At 49.2% G+C, this 16,860-nt stretch overlaps 1 protein-coding gene across 10 annotated transcripts in view; it reads right to left on the minus strand.

The window, feature by feature from the left end:
- SCAPER (S-phase cyclin A associated protein in the ER) overlaps positions 1–16,860 on the minus strand; it is a 439,476-nt gene that overhangs the window by 234,009 nt on the left and 188,607 nt on the right. For all 10 annotated transcript variants that reach the window (XM_070054635.2, XM_051834595.3, XM_051834596.3 and 7 more), the window contains one exon: positions 949–1,085. In XM_070054635.2, the coding sequence (XP_069910736.1) occupies positions 949–1,085 (137 nt within the window). The remainder of the gene's footprint in view (positions 1–948; positions 1,086–16,860) is intronic.

The raw sequence follows: 16,860 nt of genomic DNA on the forward strand, positions 1-16,860 counted from the left end.
CTAATGCAGTCAAGTAGGAGATCAGCAAGTTCTTAGCAGGAACAAGATACGAAGGTAAGAACCCTGAAGTGTGCCATGAAACGATTCTTAGAAACTCGGAGGGGTTCCAAAAGCTACAGCAAGACAGCCTTCCCTGCTCTCCACATACATGAGCGCTCCAAGGTTCTCACGGACTCTGAAGACAAACTGGACGCGCTGGCTGCCCACCGCCTGAACACGGAAACCGCAGCGAGGCACCATGACCCTAGCTCTGTATTTCCCCAGGCCCAGGGGTCAGGCTTCTCCATCTTTGAGGCATTCAGGGATAGTCCGAAAATGTAGTCAGAACACCGCCCCGCAAGCAGCCCAGGATTAGCTACCGAAGAAGACAAGACCCATCAGTGACCGGGCGACCCTGGGGCTCGTGAGGCAAAGACGCGCGACACGGCTGCCTGCTCTCCACGTGTCACTCTGCAGGCTGGTGACAAACTGCAGGTCTGACAACTCACTCGCCATCTGAAGATATTTCTTGAACTTTTTCTTGTTGTGACAGGCAAGCAAATTGATTACACCCAGTCATGGGGTTTGACTGCAGCCAGCAGACTTCTATTTGTTGATTGCTATTGATTTTCTTTGATACTTCATTTAAAAATCAATAGTTGGAAAGAAAAATAGGCTTGGTTTACACATCCTGAAACATACCATTGTGTGCTGGAAGAGGCGCAAGTTTGGCAGGGCTCTGGCGTCCAATTATAGGAAGAGCTCTTACCAGGTGAAACCAAGGGCTTTAGATCGATATGCAGTTTTCTTTCTCAATCAAAGAAAGTGGCTATAAATTAGGCTCATCAGGGTCATTTCCAAGGCTTTCTGGAGGCGAACAACGTTAAACTTGCTTTGCCTTCCTTGGACTTACATTAAAGGGTGCACCGCTAAGGAGCTTGCTTTTGTTGATAAGGATATTTAAAGTACCTCGAGTTCATCCGGGCCTTAATCTTCTTGGCTTTTTTCTTGTTTTTTTGCCTGTCTTCTCCGTCTTTCAGAGGCTCTGCGGGAGCTGCGCTTTCAACCACAATGTCAACCACGTACTTCTTCAGGGAAAGATGCTCCTGCAAGGTAAGCACAGGAAGTGACACGCGTGACGGGGCTGCCGGGGCTACGCTCCGCACACAGCGGCACCAGAAAGCACACCGGTAGTTCTCTCTACGCAGCAGTCGCTTCCACCACGCATTTGGGAACTGTTCCAAGAAACTATGTCACTTGGGACTTCACTAGCTTACCGAACCTTTGCTGCCTACCAACTGTGTTAACTGCTGAGGATACAAGTGTAAGGACACATCCCTTGTCCACAGTACCACACAAATGTAGGAGGAAAGGTGAAATACACACACAAAAGCTGCCACACGAGGGCTGGAGTTGTGGTGCAGAGGGATAAGCCAGGATCTGTGGCACCCACGTCCCTCACCAGAGAGCTGATTTGAGTCCTGGCCACTTGGCTTCTGCCTCAGCTCCCTGTTACCGTGCCCAGGCAAACAGCAGAAGACGGTCCATGCACTTGGGCTCCTGCTACCGACATGGGAGACCCAGACGGAGTTCTTAGCTCCTGGCTTTGGCTTGGCTCCGCCTCAGCTGATACGGCCATATGGGGAATGAACCAGCGGATGTAAGACCTCTGTCACTCTGTCTTTCAAATCAATCAATCAATCCTTTATATATGTAAAAGGTATTATACCTAACAGTTAGTCTATTAGAGATTAAGAGTCTTAACGAGCTCAAAAGGCCATGGCAGATCACTGTTCACTGAGGGTGATGAGGGAAGGCTTCAAGAAGAACACACGGCTGCTATCCCATGAGGGCTGGACAGCGTTTCCCTGTTCAGGTATGGGAACGTGTGTACCGTCTGAGCCGTGAGGGAAGGACAGTGTTTCCCTGTTCAGGTAGTGGGAACATGTGCACCATCTGAGCCGTGAGGGCTGGACAGCGTTTCCCTGTTCAGGTAGTGGGTACATGTGCACTGAGCCGTGAGCGGGGAACGGCAGGAAGAGAGGAGGAGGTCATGTCAACAGACTCCGGGAGATGAGGAGTGCAACATGGGACCGGGGGAGTCGGGTCTGGCGGGGTCACTCACTGTAGGTCCCACTTCCAGTGACCTAAGGAGCTCCCACCAGGCTCCACCTCCCAAAGTCTCCCTCACTTCCCAACAGGGCCACCTCGGGGACCGAGACTTCAACACGGGGGACACTCAACACCCAAATGAATATCCGAACCATGGCACCTGATGTCCATCGCTGCCATCATCCTGCTGCATGTGCCCGACTCCCTCGCCCCTCACTTCCCTCAAACCTGCAAGGCAAAATCCCAGCCCCAAGGCCAGCTCCACCTTTCCTGTGCCTATGTAAACAGCAGGTCCTTGCGGCTGATGGCCTCTCACTACAAGGCAATGACACCACACCCCAAATGTGAGGCCAGGCAGTCATGAGGCCCTGCAGTAGATACACAGACCCACACCCCACACATGCTCCCACAGGCCAAGCAGTCATGAGACCCTGCAGCAGATACACAGACCCACCCCTGCAGTAGATACAGACCCAACCCTGCAGTAGATACAGACCCACCGCTGCAGTAGATACAGACCCACCCCTGCAGTACATACAGACCCACACCTGCAGTAGACCCACCCCTGCAGTAGATACAGACCCACCCACCCCTGCAGCACATACAGACCCACCCCTGCAGTAGATAAACATACCTGCAGTAGATACAGCCCCACCCCTGCAGTAGATACAAACCCAAACCTGCGGTAGATACAGATCCACACCTGCAGTAGATTCAGACCCACCCCTGCAGTACAGACCCACAGCTGCAGTAGATACAGACCCACCCCTGCAGTAGATACAGACCCACCTCTGCAGTAGATACAGACCCACCCCTGCAGTAGATACAGACCCACCTCTGCAGTAGATACAGACCCACCTCTGCAGTAGATACAGACCCACCCCTGCAGTAGATACAGACCCACCTCTGCAGTAGATACAGACCCACCCCTGCAGTAGATACAGACCCACCCCTGCAGTAGATACACAGACCCACCCCTGCAGTACAGACCCACAGCTGCAGTAGATACAGACCCACCCCTGCAGTAGATACAGACCCATCCCTGCAGTAGATACAGACCCACCCCTGCAGTAGATACAGACCCACCTCTGCAGTAGATACAGACCCACCCCTGCAGTAGATACAGACCCACCCCTGCAGTAGATACACAGACCCACCCCTGCAGTACAGACCCACAGCTGCAGTAGATACAGACCCACCCCTGCAGTAGATACAGACCCATCCCTGCAGTAGATACAGACCCACCCCTGCAGTAGATACACAGACCCACCCCTGCAGTACAGACCCACAGCTGCAGTAGATACAGACCCACCCCTGCAGTAGATACAGACTCACCCCTGCAGTAGATACAGACCCACAGCTGCAGTAGATACAGACCCACCTCTGCAGTACATACAGACCCACCTCTGCAGTAGATACAGACCCACAGCTGCAGTAGATACAGACTCACCCCTGCAGTAGGTAGGCAGACTCACCTCCCCGCAGGTGCTCTAGATGCCCTCCTGGAGTCTCCAGCACCCCTGCATCCCACCCCGCCTCTCCGTTCACACCTATGCCTACTTCAACGAGAGAAACAGTGGTATTTAGAAGAGAACTGCCACAGACTCCCACCGCAGGAAGTGCCACCACATCTGTGTCCATGCCCGTGAACTTCATCTTCTCTCCCGCGGCATGAACGCCCACTCCGAATGGGGCCGTGCACTCACAATGCACACTGCAACCCATTCTTCTCCCCCAGGTATACTTCTCTTTTCTACATCACCGGTTCTCCCTTTCTACTTACATCTCAAAAGAATTGTATTTTATGCACCCCTCCACCTACTACCTTTCTACACCAAATTTTGGTGAATAAAATATGTATTCTCTCCATCGTACTTGCCTTTCAACACTTGCCTTTCAACTTAACTCTCATTTTCCCTTGAGCTCATTTTAGCCCATATCACGCTGCCACCCTACAAACTGTCCTCGTTCGGTCACCAGCACGGACGGCCACGCGCGGTTCCCAGCACGGCACTAGGCCCACAGTGGAGCTGCTGCTCCCGCTCCTCCAGACCTCACACTGCCCTGCTCGCCCACCAGCTGCCCTTCCCGATCTCCCTCCCCGGCCCCTTCTCCTCCTGCCCACCGACGGCTGAAGCTTCCCAAGGACTTTCTTCTCTATCCAAACTCACTCATGGAGTAGTCACTTAATATTACTTACACACGGGCAGGCCTCAGTTTCATCCCTAAAGAGAAAAAGCTCTCCTCTGAATTCTACTTATCTACATACACACGTCCCCGCACGGTGTGCACACACACACGGCATTTCCACCCTCACGTCCCCTCACGGTGTGCACACACACACACACATTTCCACAGTAGTGTTCTGACAACAAAACTCTCCATGTTCCCCAGGGACACAAAGGGGCTCTTCCTAGCGCTCTGTATTTCAATGAGTGGCAGCATCGCCTGCACAACCGCTCGCGTCCACTGCATCAGTGACCCTGCCAGTCCTCTTTCCAATCTCAGAGTTCACCCCCATCCAACCACTTCTCCCCAGCACCATCACACCACCCACACCTGCGTTACTTTGACAGCTTCTTAACAGGTCTGCCAACTCCTAACTTGACCGTCCCTGACCTCACCTGACACCGCCCTCTCCTTCCTCACTGAGAACGGCCTCCGCCCATCCTTTCTTACACACAAACCCCCGCTCCTACCTCCCAAGGATACACGGTGTAAGCCAAGCCACGTGTCAGATGACCACACACACCACCATCTGTGGAGGACGCCCCAAGTGGTCCTCCTGTTCCTCCCACTCAGTGGAACGTCACTGCCTCAGGACTCCGCGCCTGCTAAGATCCTCCTCCCAGGAGCCTGCCTGGCCTCTGCCAAGACGAACACCCCATCCTAAGAACCACCCCGTACGATGTGCCCCTCCTCACTCGGCTCACTCTTCCTGGGCCCCACTGCTCACCCTAACGCCCTGTACTGAGCTTGGTCTCCCTCAGCAGGATGGAAGCCTCACTGACTTGGCTTAGGCCACTGATGTTTCTGCGGCTGGACCTGTGTCTGGCATCTGAGAGGAATTCCATCAGCAAGTGTTCAGTGAACGAATGAAGAGAGGAGAAGATAATGTGGTTAACAACAGTATTTATGAGGGCTTATGCGACACACATGGCGCTAAGGGCCTTAGAGAAAATCACGCATTTAGCACTTAGAATATCCTTAGGAATATCCTTAGGAAAGGATAGGGGCAACCGGGACTAGAACCTGGTGCCCACATGGGATGCTGGCGCTGCAGGCGGAGGATTAACCAAGTGAGCCACAGCGCTGTAAATTCTTTTAGATACTTTTCATGGCATATATACCTTTGTGAAAATGGAGCATGCAACTTATAACATTTTATAACCTGCTTTTCATTTAGTATTATAAATATATGTTCCAACTATTAAATAATATTCTCCAACATGTTAGTGGTTCTAAGTCACTTCATGAATACACCAAATTTTACTAACCTGTTATTACTGGACATCTGGATAACTCTACACATTTTGGTGCGACAAACAGTACAACAAATATTGTGATAGTTAAAAAGGCTATTCCCTTTGATCAAATCATATAAATGCAGCTTCCCTTGGTCACAGATTACACTTATTTTTAAGGTTTTTGCGAAGTATCCTCAAACTGAACAAGAAAACAGGAGTTAATTTATGTCCCCACAAGTGGTACAGCAGTGGCCAGTGTCCCCATTTTGTCAATCTGTCCATCCAAGAGCTGAAACACTGGCAAGGGGCCTCTTGACCGTTTGTATTTTGCCTTCTGTGACTCAGAGTGATTGTCTTTTGTCCTGCTTTCTCTACACACATTTCAAGGTTTTGTATTCTCGTTCCTAAGTGCTTGCACTGTGCTGTTTCTAAGAGAGTGGTCACTCCTGGGGGTAAGAGCAGCGTCACTGCATGTGACACAGGACAACTAACAGTCAATTCCCATGAGAACTGCATGGTCGTTCACAGAGGAGGTGTTAACATGGCCCCTGAGGACTGAATGTGTGTGAAGAGGCGTTGCCAACACTGAAGCAGTGGCGAAAACCACAGCGTATTTTTATTTATTTGAAAGACAAAGTTACAGAGAGGCAGAGGCAGAGAGAGAGAGAGGGAGAGGGAGAGAGAGAGGTCTTCTATCCGCTGGTTCACTCCCCTATTGGTCCTAACAGCCGGAGCTGTGCCGATCTGAAGCCAGGAGCTTCTTCCGGGTCTCCCATGCGGGTGCAGGGGCCCAAGGACTTGGGCCATCTTCTGCTGCTTTCCCAGGCCACAGCAGAGCTGGATCGGAAGTGGAGCAGCCAGGACTCAAACTGGTGCCCATTTGGGATGCAGGCAGTGTAGACAGCAGCTTTACCTGCCACACTACAGCGCTGGCCCCCACAGTGTACTTCTATGGGGAAATATTAGTCACTGAAACCATTCCTGAAGAAGGCTCTGAGATAGTGGCAATTTAAGCTCTCTCTGAATCACCACATAGAAACGTAAAGCACAATTAGACAGGAAAGCAAAGCCCATGCCAAATATTTGCAGTCAAACACAGTGGGGCCGACGTCGTGGCGCAGTGGGTAAGCTGCCACTTGCGACACTGGTGTCCCACAGTGGAGAGCCAGTTCGAGTCCTGGCCACTGCACTTCTGACCCAGCTCCCCGCTAATGCATCCGGGAGGCGGCAGATGATGGCTCCAGCTGGGTTCCTGCCACCACGTAGCTGTTGTAGACATCTGGGGAGTGAACCAGCACTGCTTCTCCTCTGTCACTCTGCCTTTCAAATACATGAATACACCTTCCAAACAAACGAAAAATCCAGGAAACTGGATTTTTTCCCCAAAGAGAAGCGGTGGGGACAAAAGACCATCAGATCAATAGGGTGAATAACAAATGTGAGAACAAACCCTAAAATAGAAACAGCTGTTCGCTGAGAAGTTCAATGGACCAATCTGAGACCAGCATCTAAAAGTAAGAGAGGGGGCTGGTGCTGTGGCACAGTTGGTTAACGCCCTGGCCTGAAGTACCCCATATGGGCACCGGTTCTAGTCCCGGCTGCTCCAACTTCTATGCAGCTCTCTGCTATGGCCTGGGAGGGCAGTAGAAGATGGCCCAAGTCCTTGGGCCTCTGCACCCACGTGGGAGACCTGGAAGAAGCTCCTGGCTCCTCTGCACCCACGTAAAAGACCCGGAAGAAGCTCCTGGCTCCGGATCGGTGCAGCTCCGGCCGTTGCGGCCATCTGTGGAGTAAACCACTGGATGGAAGACTCTGTCTGTCTCTATCTCTCTCTGCAACACTGTCTTTCAAATAAATAAAAATAAAATCTAAATAAATAAATAAAAGTAATAGAGGGTCTAGGCACTCCAACAACAGGCAAGGGAATTGTGCCAGCAGTAAGAAGCTCTGGCCGTGCTACCGGAGGGCAGTCGCTCTGCACTCTCAAAACCCAGCAACAGGCCGGCGCCGCGGCTCACTAGGCTAATCCTCCGCCTAGCGGCGCCGGCACACCGGGTTCTAGTCCCGGTCGGGGCGCCGGATTCTGTCCCGGTTGCCCCTCTTCCAGGCCAGCCCTCTGCTGTGGCCAGGGAGTGCAGTGGAGGATGGCCCAGGTGCTTGGGCCCTGCACCCCATGGGAGACCAGGAAAAGCACCTGGCTCCTGGCTCCTGCCATCGGATCAGCGCAGTGCGCCGGCAGCAGCGCGCCGGCCGCGGCGGCCATTGGAGGGTGAACCAACGGCAAAGGAAGACCTTTCTCTCTGTCTCTCTCTCTCTCACTGTCCACTCTGCCTGTCAAAAAAAAAAAAAAAAAAAAAAAAAACAGCAACAGGGCTCCTTCCAGAAGGTCCTCCTGGGAGAAACTGCTGGAAGGGGGCTTTTTAAATAATCCACTCATTCTTTTATTCATCTGAGAAAAGGAGAAATATAGCTACACTAATTCCCTGCCCAAACGGCAACAACAGCTGGGCTGGGAATGCAATACAGACTTCCAGTGTGGGTGGCAGGAGCCCAACGACTAGAGATACCACCACTGTCTCCCAATGCATTAGCAGAGAGCTGCAACCAGGAGTCAGAGCCGGACCTCACACCAGGCACAGGAGATGCAGGGGTCCTAACCACGTAGGCCCACAGCTCAACCCAGGAAAGGGATTTAAATTGAGCAAATTAGGGAAAATGCCCAGGTAAGAGCAGAACAGGGAAACAGAAGTGAGCAATGTCGCAAAGCAAGTCACTACACTGTTCTAACAACAACGTGAGAGGGATCCCCACGAAGTCAGAACAGCTACTCTGAATCCTATCTCCTTGTAAAATTCTTATAAAACTGTTCCATCTTAAAAACACAGCTACAGGAGAACATAAAGGCCAAAGTTACTAAAAGAAAAAGAGAACAGGATGGGAACCCTGCCAACAGTGAAAACTCATCAAGAAAGCACATGCAGAGTGATACTGAACTGAATTTCTAAAGAGGCTAAGATACGTCAAGAAAATGCTACAGGGCCTACGAGAGTAACAGAAATCACAATCTGAAAAAAACAGACCAAAAGGAAGAAAGGAAATGAAAACGTAATCCCACAAGACATGAAAGCAAAATATTTACACAGAGTAAGCAAACTCAACAAATAATTCCTCAAACAAGAAAAATGTGAACAGAAAATTTTAAAACTAAAAAATGTTAGATTTGATTTGCAAAGACATGGAAATACTGACGATGGGCAGAGACACAACAGATAAGAGGAATCTGTGAAAAATAAAATCAAAGCAAGAGAGAAGATCAAATATCAAAATCTTGAATTCAAAAACAGTTTCAGGAAAACAATATGACAGATGGAAAGACTAAACCATGTTCCTGAAAACACTGACCCAGCATGGCTAACAGCAAGACAATACTAAATTTAAGTATCTTTAGTACTTGTATTACAGCATTTTAGTTTTTATCTAACTATTGAATTATGTAAAAAAAATACACATACATAACACAAATATGTGGGGCTGGTGCTGTGGTGCCGTGGGTAAAGCCGCTGTCTGCAGTGCCAGCATCCCATATGGACGCCAGTTCGAGTCCTGGCTGCTCCACTTCCCATCCAGCTCTCTGCTGTGGCCTGGGAAAGCAGTAGAAGATGGCCCACGTGCTTGGGCCCCTGCACCCGTGTGGGAGACCTAGAAGAAGCTCCTGGCTCCTGGCTTTGGATCAGTACAGCTCCAGCTGTTATGGCCAACTGGGGAGTGAACCAGCGGATGGAAGACCTCTCTCCCTTTCTTTCTCTGCCTCTGCCTCTCTGTAACTCTGCTTTTCAAATAAATACATCTTAAAAAATACAACTATGTACAAAATAATTATAATTGTAAAATGTTTGACTAGATGACTGTGACAAGTTGAAATTTCTTCCTTTACAATCCACGTGCATCACTCTCAGAACCAGTAAGAACATCTGTACACAAATGGGCTTCCCGACATGACAGCTAGAACTGACCTCAAGCAGCGTTGGGGGGACGGGTGGAAGGTGAGTGGGGCAGGCTCACCACGGGCCGCTCCCGCGAGGCTGGGAGTTGGGGCAGGCTCACCACGGGCCGCTCCCGCGAGGCTGGGAGTTGGCTACTCGGAGGTTTGCTGCACTACTCTGCCTGCTACCACACAGGCTTCAAATTCACCCTAACAACCAGTTTAACTACGGGAGTGCTAGAAGCATGCACTGCAAGACTGAAGCCAGCGAAAAAGGAGAACACCATCTGCAGAAATAGTAATAATACCGTGCTGTGTCTATAATGACCCGACTGCCTTCCTCGTCTCTTCTCCTGGGTCTGAGACTGTGGACTGGGCAAAGGTCAGCTGTAAGTACAGAACAAGGTACAAGTGAACAGCCTACAGAACAGCACTGACCCGGAGAGCAGGGCTCTGCCCTCCGGAGCTCATTGGAGGTGAAGGCTGTCATGCCTGCCCTGATTCCACAGCCCCAGGAAGTGCCTGGGCAGAATCTGTCCACCAGCTGGTAGGTTCTGAAATGACTCTGCCAGTCCAGAGCCCAGCACGCGTGACCAACACCTGTGTGCCTGTGCTCCCAGGAATGCAGCGCCCTTCACTCTAACCCACCTGCGGTCCATAAAGTTGGATCCTCAGTGATTTTTTTCTTCCTGCTCACTGCTCTACCCTCCTGCTGTAACTGGAGCCCTGTCCTAAACCCGCCTTTCTTACCAACACCTCCTCTTGCCCACCGCCACCCTTTGCTGGCTGAAATCAGAAGAATACAGCAACCCTACCTCCTGGATGATTCCAATCATCGTTTGCTTCAAATCGTGTGTGGCTGTGGCCACCCAAACCATGGAGCACTCTGGGGACAAGCACCCTGCGCCTGCTCTGTGTCCCCACATTTCCCAACGGCCCAGCTTGCTACACAGCTGCTTCCACAGCCCAATCTACCAAATTCATAAAGGCTCAGCTCAAAATAAAAAGATCCTTTAAAGTATTTGTATTTTATTTCTCCAAAATAATCTTAAGGATATAGAGAAATACAAAAAGATTTATGAAGAAATGTACTGCAGTAAGACTTAAAATAAAGTATCAGAATTAATTACATAAACTATGGTACATACATTAAGATGATACTATGCAAATCTGGATAATTCTAAACAATATCAATGATACTAAAAATTCAGGTTTCAAATATTTGCAATGCTGCTTACACACATGTACATGTGTAAGATTCACACTCATATAAACTCAGCAAACAGCGAGATCAAAATGCTAGCAACAAGCATTATTTTACTGTTCTGCAGCATCAACTTCTACAACGAGCATACAGGAACATTTTAATGGCTGTCAAATTAACACTATGAACGAAATTCAAGAACAAGCAAGCTCTTCCAAGAGTCAACCTGTACAAAGTTCCAGTGGCTGCAGGATTTGTTCTGTACAACAATGAGCATCACTGAGCAGAAGCACACAACCTGCTGTCTGGACTCCCAGCTCTAATCACGATGTCACTCTGCAACACAGGAGCCAGGACTGACTGCCTTGTTCTCCAAATGCAAATTAGTGAGGACCAAAAGGCTTCCCCAAAGGACCCTGGAACTCCTTCCCTCCTATATAATTTTAAAAACACAACTTCCAGCCTCAGTGAATCCTGGTCCATGTGAGTCCTACGGTCCTGCCCACACAACCAGCAGGGAGCCTTGGCTGACCAGAACCGACTGTGAGGCCTAAGCAAGCACTGCCTTCCCCCAGGCCTAGAGAAGCAGGGTGCTGCAGGAGAAGCCATACGGGACTAGGAGTGAGAGACCACGTCAAGACAGAGACCACAGGACACAGGACACCGGCTACAGGACAGAGGCCACAGGACACAGTACACAAGCCACAGGCTACAGGACACAGACTACAGGCCACAGGACCCAGGACACAGGCTATAGGACACAGGCTACAGGACATAGGACACAGACTACAGGACACAGGATACAGCCTACAGGCCATAGGCCACAGGCTACAGGATGCAGGACACAGGCTTCATGACACAGGACACAGACTACAAGACACAGGCTACAGGACACAGACTATAGGCCACAGGCCATAGGCTACAGGATGCAGGACACAGGATACAGGCCACATGACACAGGATGCAGGACACAGGCCACAGGCTACAGGATGCAGGACACAGGCTTCATGACACAGGACACAGACTACAGGCCACAGGCCATAGGCTACAGGATGCAGGACACAGGCTTCATGACACAGGACACAGACTACAAGACACAGGCTACAGGACACAGGACACAGGATATAGGACACAGAACACAGGATATAGGACACAGGACACAGGCTACAGGACACAGGACACAGACTACAGGACACAGGCTACAGGACACAGGACACAGGCTACAGGCTGCAGCTCCTGGCATGTTTCCTGGGTTCAGTTCCCTAACTAGTAAAACACAGAAATCAGACAATACATTCTAATGTCCCCTCTTTCCAGTGTTCTAGAAACCAATGTAACAAGCCCCAAAGCTAATAATGATGGCTAACTACACACACACAATGCCACAACTGTGAGTTCTTATTTCAACTGTAATAGGAAATACTAATAATGTACATAAGGAAATTAATACCTACACAGACATGATCTCATCAAAGTTTGGACCCTCCTTATTCTAATTACCCTTTACAAAGTACTAGGCCGAAGCTGCGGCCCTTCTCACGTAATTTACTACATTAAATGAAATAACTCATGCTGAGGTTTACGACCTTGATATTCTATCAGGTTCCTCCTGAAGGGTCCCATATTTCCTTCTTTTTAAAAGAAACGTGAAAAATTTGCATTGCAGTTAGGGTCGTGATCCTTGAGGAAGAATGGAAAAGTCTGCAAATAAGAGACGTGGGAGGACGTAAGCGACGTGACGTGGGTTGTCTGAAGCCGCCACGTTTGCAGCTTTCTCGAGTTAATGCTACTTCAGAAGAGACGGGTTTCATAAAGGGGCTGCACCACAGCAAACACTGTGCTTACATTATTTCAAAGTTGTACAGCGGACCCGAGGGTCTTCAAGGACGCCACCCTTCCCAGGACACAGGACACGGGACAGGTTGCCGAGGCCTTCCTTGAGACAGGGGCCCGCAGCCCCACAGTGCGGTGCAGGGCGTCTCTACCTGACGATCAACAGTCGGCACAGAGAGCTACCCCAGGCTTCAAAGCTAATTTTCAAGGCAAGGGAGGCTGCCGGGCTACACAGCAAAGCAGACTTAGAAAGAAAACAAAAAACAATGCGAAGACTTTCACACTGTGTTTGGAATCGCCTTTTTCTCCTTTTCTCTCAACCTCATCCTGTATTTTGTGAATCAGCTTTGGAATCTGAAACTCAATAGTACCAGTTCATTCAAGATTACATACAGTCTTTCTTAAATTCTTAAAAACGTTAGCAGCGATTCCACTCTTTAAAGCCTGGCTCAACAAAAAGCAAGCAAACAGGAGGCGTTCAAACCACTCCCTCCCTGCCTTCTCCCCCAAACTGGGAAGGGTGGGGGCCCGAGGGTGAGATGTGGGCAGATGTGGGAGGGCAGGGGAGACACGAAGGCATCTGAGAAAATAAGGAAAATCGAGAGGCAAGAGGGAGAAGGGACAAATCAAGGAATACCGAGAAACCACGTGGCACTGTCAGGCAGCCATGGATTCGGAGCAGGGCCCTCAGACACGGCAACTGGAACTGACTGACGTAGCTCAGTTTACTAACACTGAATTCCACGGCTATTGTGTGTGAAGGAGGCATGCTAATTGCTTATGTTAAAGAGGAAAGATTTTCTGGATGTCAGAGTTTTACTTGGAACAAGGCCAAAAGGTTTCACAGTATAAACTATTCTTTTGATCTATAACACTCCATAAAACTACGCCGTAAAATTATCCCCCAGAAAGAGTTCAGAGAACCTCATTAAAAGCTGATTTGTAATTACTGATTTCTTGGCTGGAATGAGCCGTATCAAATAAAGTACCTATGGATATTATCCAAATGCTATTCACAAGAGAAAGCATCCTATAAAAACTAGCTACTTCATATTAAAACGAGTGTGTTTAGAGATTCAAGAAGGGCATCATTTTGAAAAATGAAACACACGTGGCAATGATAACTTTTGAAACTACACAGGCCACCGTAATTATGCAAAAGATTCAGGTCTGCTAAGGTGCTTCTCCACAGATACAGGCACACGGGGGTTTCATCTGTTACAACCTATGCTTACACAGTCTGAAGCGACAGGTGAGAAAAGCAAAGCTAACGAAATACTGTGAAACGGACACGGTGCGAAAGAGAGGCAAAGTCACCTTCTGATAAGAACACACCGGTGTGCCAGCGGCCCCCGCCACACGGTGACAGCTCCTGGCTTTTCTGGTGGGCGGGATGACGGATGAGGTGGAGCCTTCTGCAGATGCTGACGGCCCATTCTGGTCTAATCTGAGGTTTAACAGAGGAGTCCGAGAAGCCCAGGGTTCAAGGGGCTCATTCATTCACCACGCTGAGAGGCCGAGAGCGCTGTGCGCTCAGAACTGCAGCACGGCAACGGGTCAGGGCACGGAACCCGGTCATCAAAGAGGACTTCCTCTCAGAACGCTCTGATTTCAAATACAGCAACCTGAATTACTATCCGCCTTCATCCTTCAAACCACTTCAACACCAGAATAACCACCATGCCACTCGTCACAAATGACATGAACCTCCCGATCCAAGGTCGGGGCCAGAACTCAGAGCTCAGCGGCTTCCACACCACAGGGCCAGGGCTCCAGGAAGTCAGCGGCCTCACTGGGCACTCAGCAGCACTGCCTCCACCCCCTCCAAATCTAGGAACTTTCAAATGTTTAATACAAGGGCACAAGCAAAAATGCAACACACAGGTTGAAAGTCAGATGACAGAAAACCGTACACCAGCCTAGCACCACAGGAAGGAAAGCTGTAGGGGCTCATGCTAGCATCAGACATGGCAGATTTCACAGCAAAAAAGTGATCAAGGACAACCATGGTCATTTTGTAATAATAAAGGGGGGAGCAGCGCTGTGGTGCAGGAGGTTAATCCTCCGCCTGTGTCGCCGGCATCCCATATGAGCACCAGTTCAACTCCCAGCTGCTCCACTTCCAGTTCAGCTCTCTGCTATGGCCTGGGAAAGTCCTTGGGCCCCTGCACCTGCGTGGGAGACCTGGAGGAAGCTCCTGGCTCCTGGCAGGTTTAGCTCTGGCCATTGTGGCCATTTGGGGAACAAACCAGCAAATGGAAGACCTTCCTCTCAGTCTCTCCCTCTCACTATAAATCTACCTTTCAAATAAATAAAAATAAAGCCTTTAAAAAAAATAAAGGGGTCAATGAATCAAGACCTGGCAACACAGCTTTCAACCACACGAAACAAAAGTTGATAAAAAACAGTAACAGAAAAAGGAAAATCCCACAATTAAAACTAGAGACTCTAACAGACCTCTCTCAAGGATTGATGGAACAAGCAGACAGAAAATCAGCAAGGCTACAGCAGACGAGGAAAGTCCTGAGACGACGGGTCTGTTCACTCTTGATAATGGTGGCAGTTCACAGGGATGTACACACGACCGAATGTAGCTAAAGTAAGTGCAACCTAACTATGGCATTTATGTTTCAAGGTCCTTAAGACATCACGCTTCCAAGAAAAGGCTATTTCTAATCCTATAAATTAAATACGGTATCCAATTTACAAATTTCTTACAGTAAAACATATAGTGCAAGAAACAACACCAAGTAAATACACTACAATACTCTTGGGCCATCTTCCACTGCTTTCCCAGGCCACAGCAGAGAGCTGGATCATAAGAGGAGCAGCCGGGACTCGAACTGGTGCCCATATGGGATGCTGGCACTGCAGACAGAGGTTTTACCCACTACACCACAGCGCCAGTCCCGTAACAAAAACATTTGATAAATTAGAACAAGAAGCTTCCTTGCTGAAAAAGCCTATTAAACAACTGAAGCAAATTTTACTTTAAATAATACAAACTTCGAGTCATATTCTTTAAACTCAGCAGTGATACAGGATGCCCACTGTCAGTGTGCGTGCTCATTACTGTGCAAGAGACACAGCCACTGGGATATGACAGAGAAATCCACCTTAAGGAATTAGAAAAATAATACCAACATAAACTGTACAAAAGAAGCAATGAACTGACAGGAACGAAATAAAGCAACAGATATGCCTAACAAAACCAAAACTCCAACTTTGGGAAAGACACACTTCCGGCAAGAATGGATCAAGGGAAACAGGCATGAACAGACAAGGGTAGAAATGAAAAACGAGACACAGTTACAGGCAAAATAGATTTCTTTGAAATTTACTGAAAACTCTTTGCCAAGACGTTAGAAAACAGATGATTTCCCAGGAAAGGAAAACTTACTAGGAGAGATGTAATAAATCACAGAAAAAGCTAAACATATTCAAATAAATAGATCGCTAATTTAAATCTGTCCAGCCTAGTAGGAAGACCACCATGTAAAAACCAGAAATAGTAAGTGTCGGTAAGGCTGTGGGGAAACTGGACTCTGAGGTGCTGCTGGTGGGAATGCAAATGGTATAGTCACTGTGGAACCTGCTATGGCATTCCTCAGAAAATCAGAAACAGAATCACCGTATGGTCCAGAAATCTACTTGTTGGTATGTCCCCCAAAGAAATGAAGGCAAAATCTGAAAAAACACTCATATTCCCAAGTTCATAGCAGTATTACTTAAACTAACCAAAAGCAATGAAAGCATCCATTGATGGAAGGACGAAGAAAACCTGATGATTGGCCGGCGCCGCGGCTCACTAGGCTAATCCTCTGCCTGCGGCACCGGCACCCCGGGTTCTAGTCCCGGTTAGGGCGCCAGATTCTGTCCTGGTTGCTCCTCTTCCAGTCCAGCTCTCTGCTGTGGCCCGGGAATGCAGTGGAGGATGGCCCAAGTGCTTGGGCCCTGCACCTGCATGGGAGACCAGGAGAAGCACCTGGCTCCTGGCTTTGGATGGGTGCAGCGAGCCGGCCGTAGCGGCCATTTGGGGGGTGAAGGAAGACCTTTCTCTCTGTCTCTCTCTAACTCTGCCTGTCAAAAAACAAACAAAAAAAAAACCCAATGATTAAAATGAATGGGACGGAGCATCCAGCCCTACAGAGGAAGGGAATTCTGATGCAGGCTACATCGTGAAGAATCTGCGACCACTGAGGAAGCACGCCTGCGCCAAGGGCAGACGCTGCCTCACGCTGCTCACACAAGGCTCACAGGGGCAGAGGAGGGAACGCGGCTTC

The sequence above is a fragment of the Oryctolagus cuniculus genome, chromosome 12, assembly GCF_051225735.1.
Source record: "Oryctolagus cuniculus isolate XC-2025 breed Fujian yellow rabbit chromosome 12, ASM5122573v1, whole genome shotgun sequence".
In the NCBI taxonomy this organism is placed as follows: domain Eukaryota; kingdom Metazoa; phylum Chordata; class Mammalia; order Lagomorpha; family Leporidae; genus Oryctolagus; species Oryctolagus cuniculus.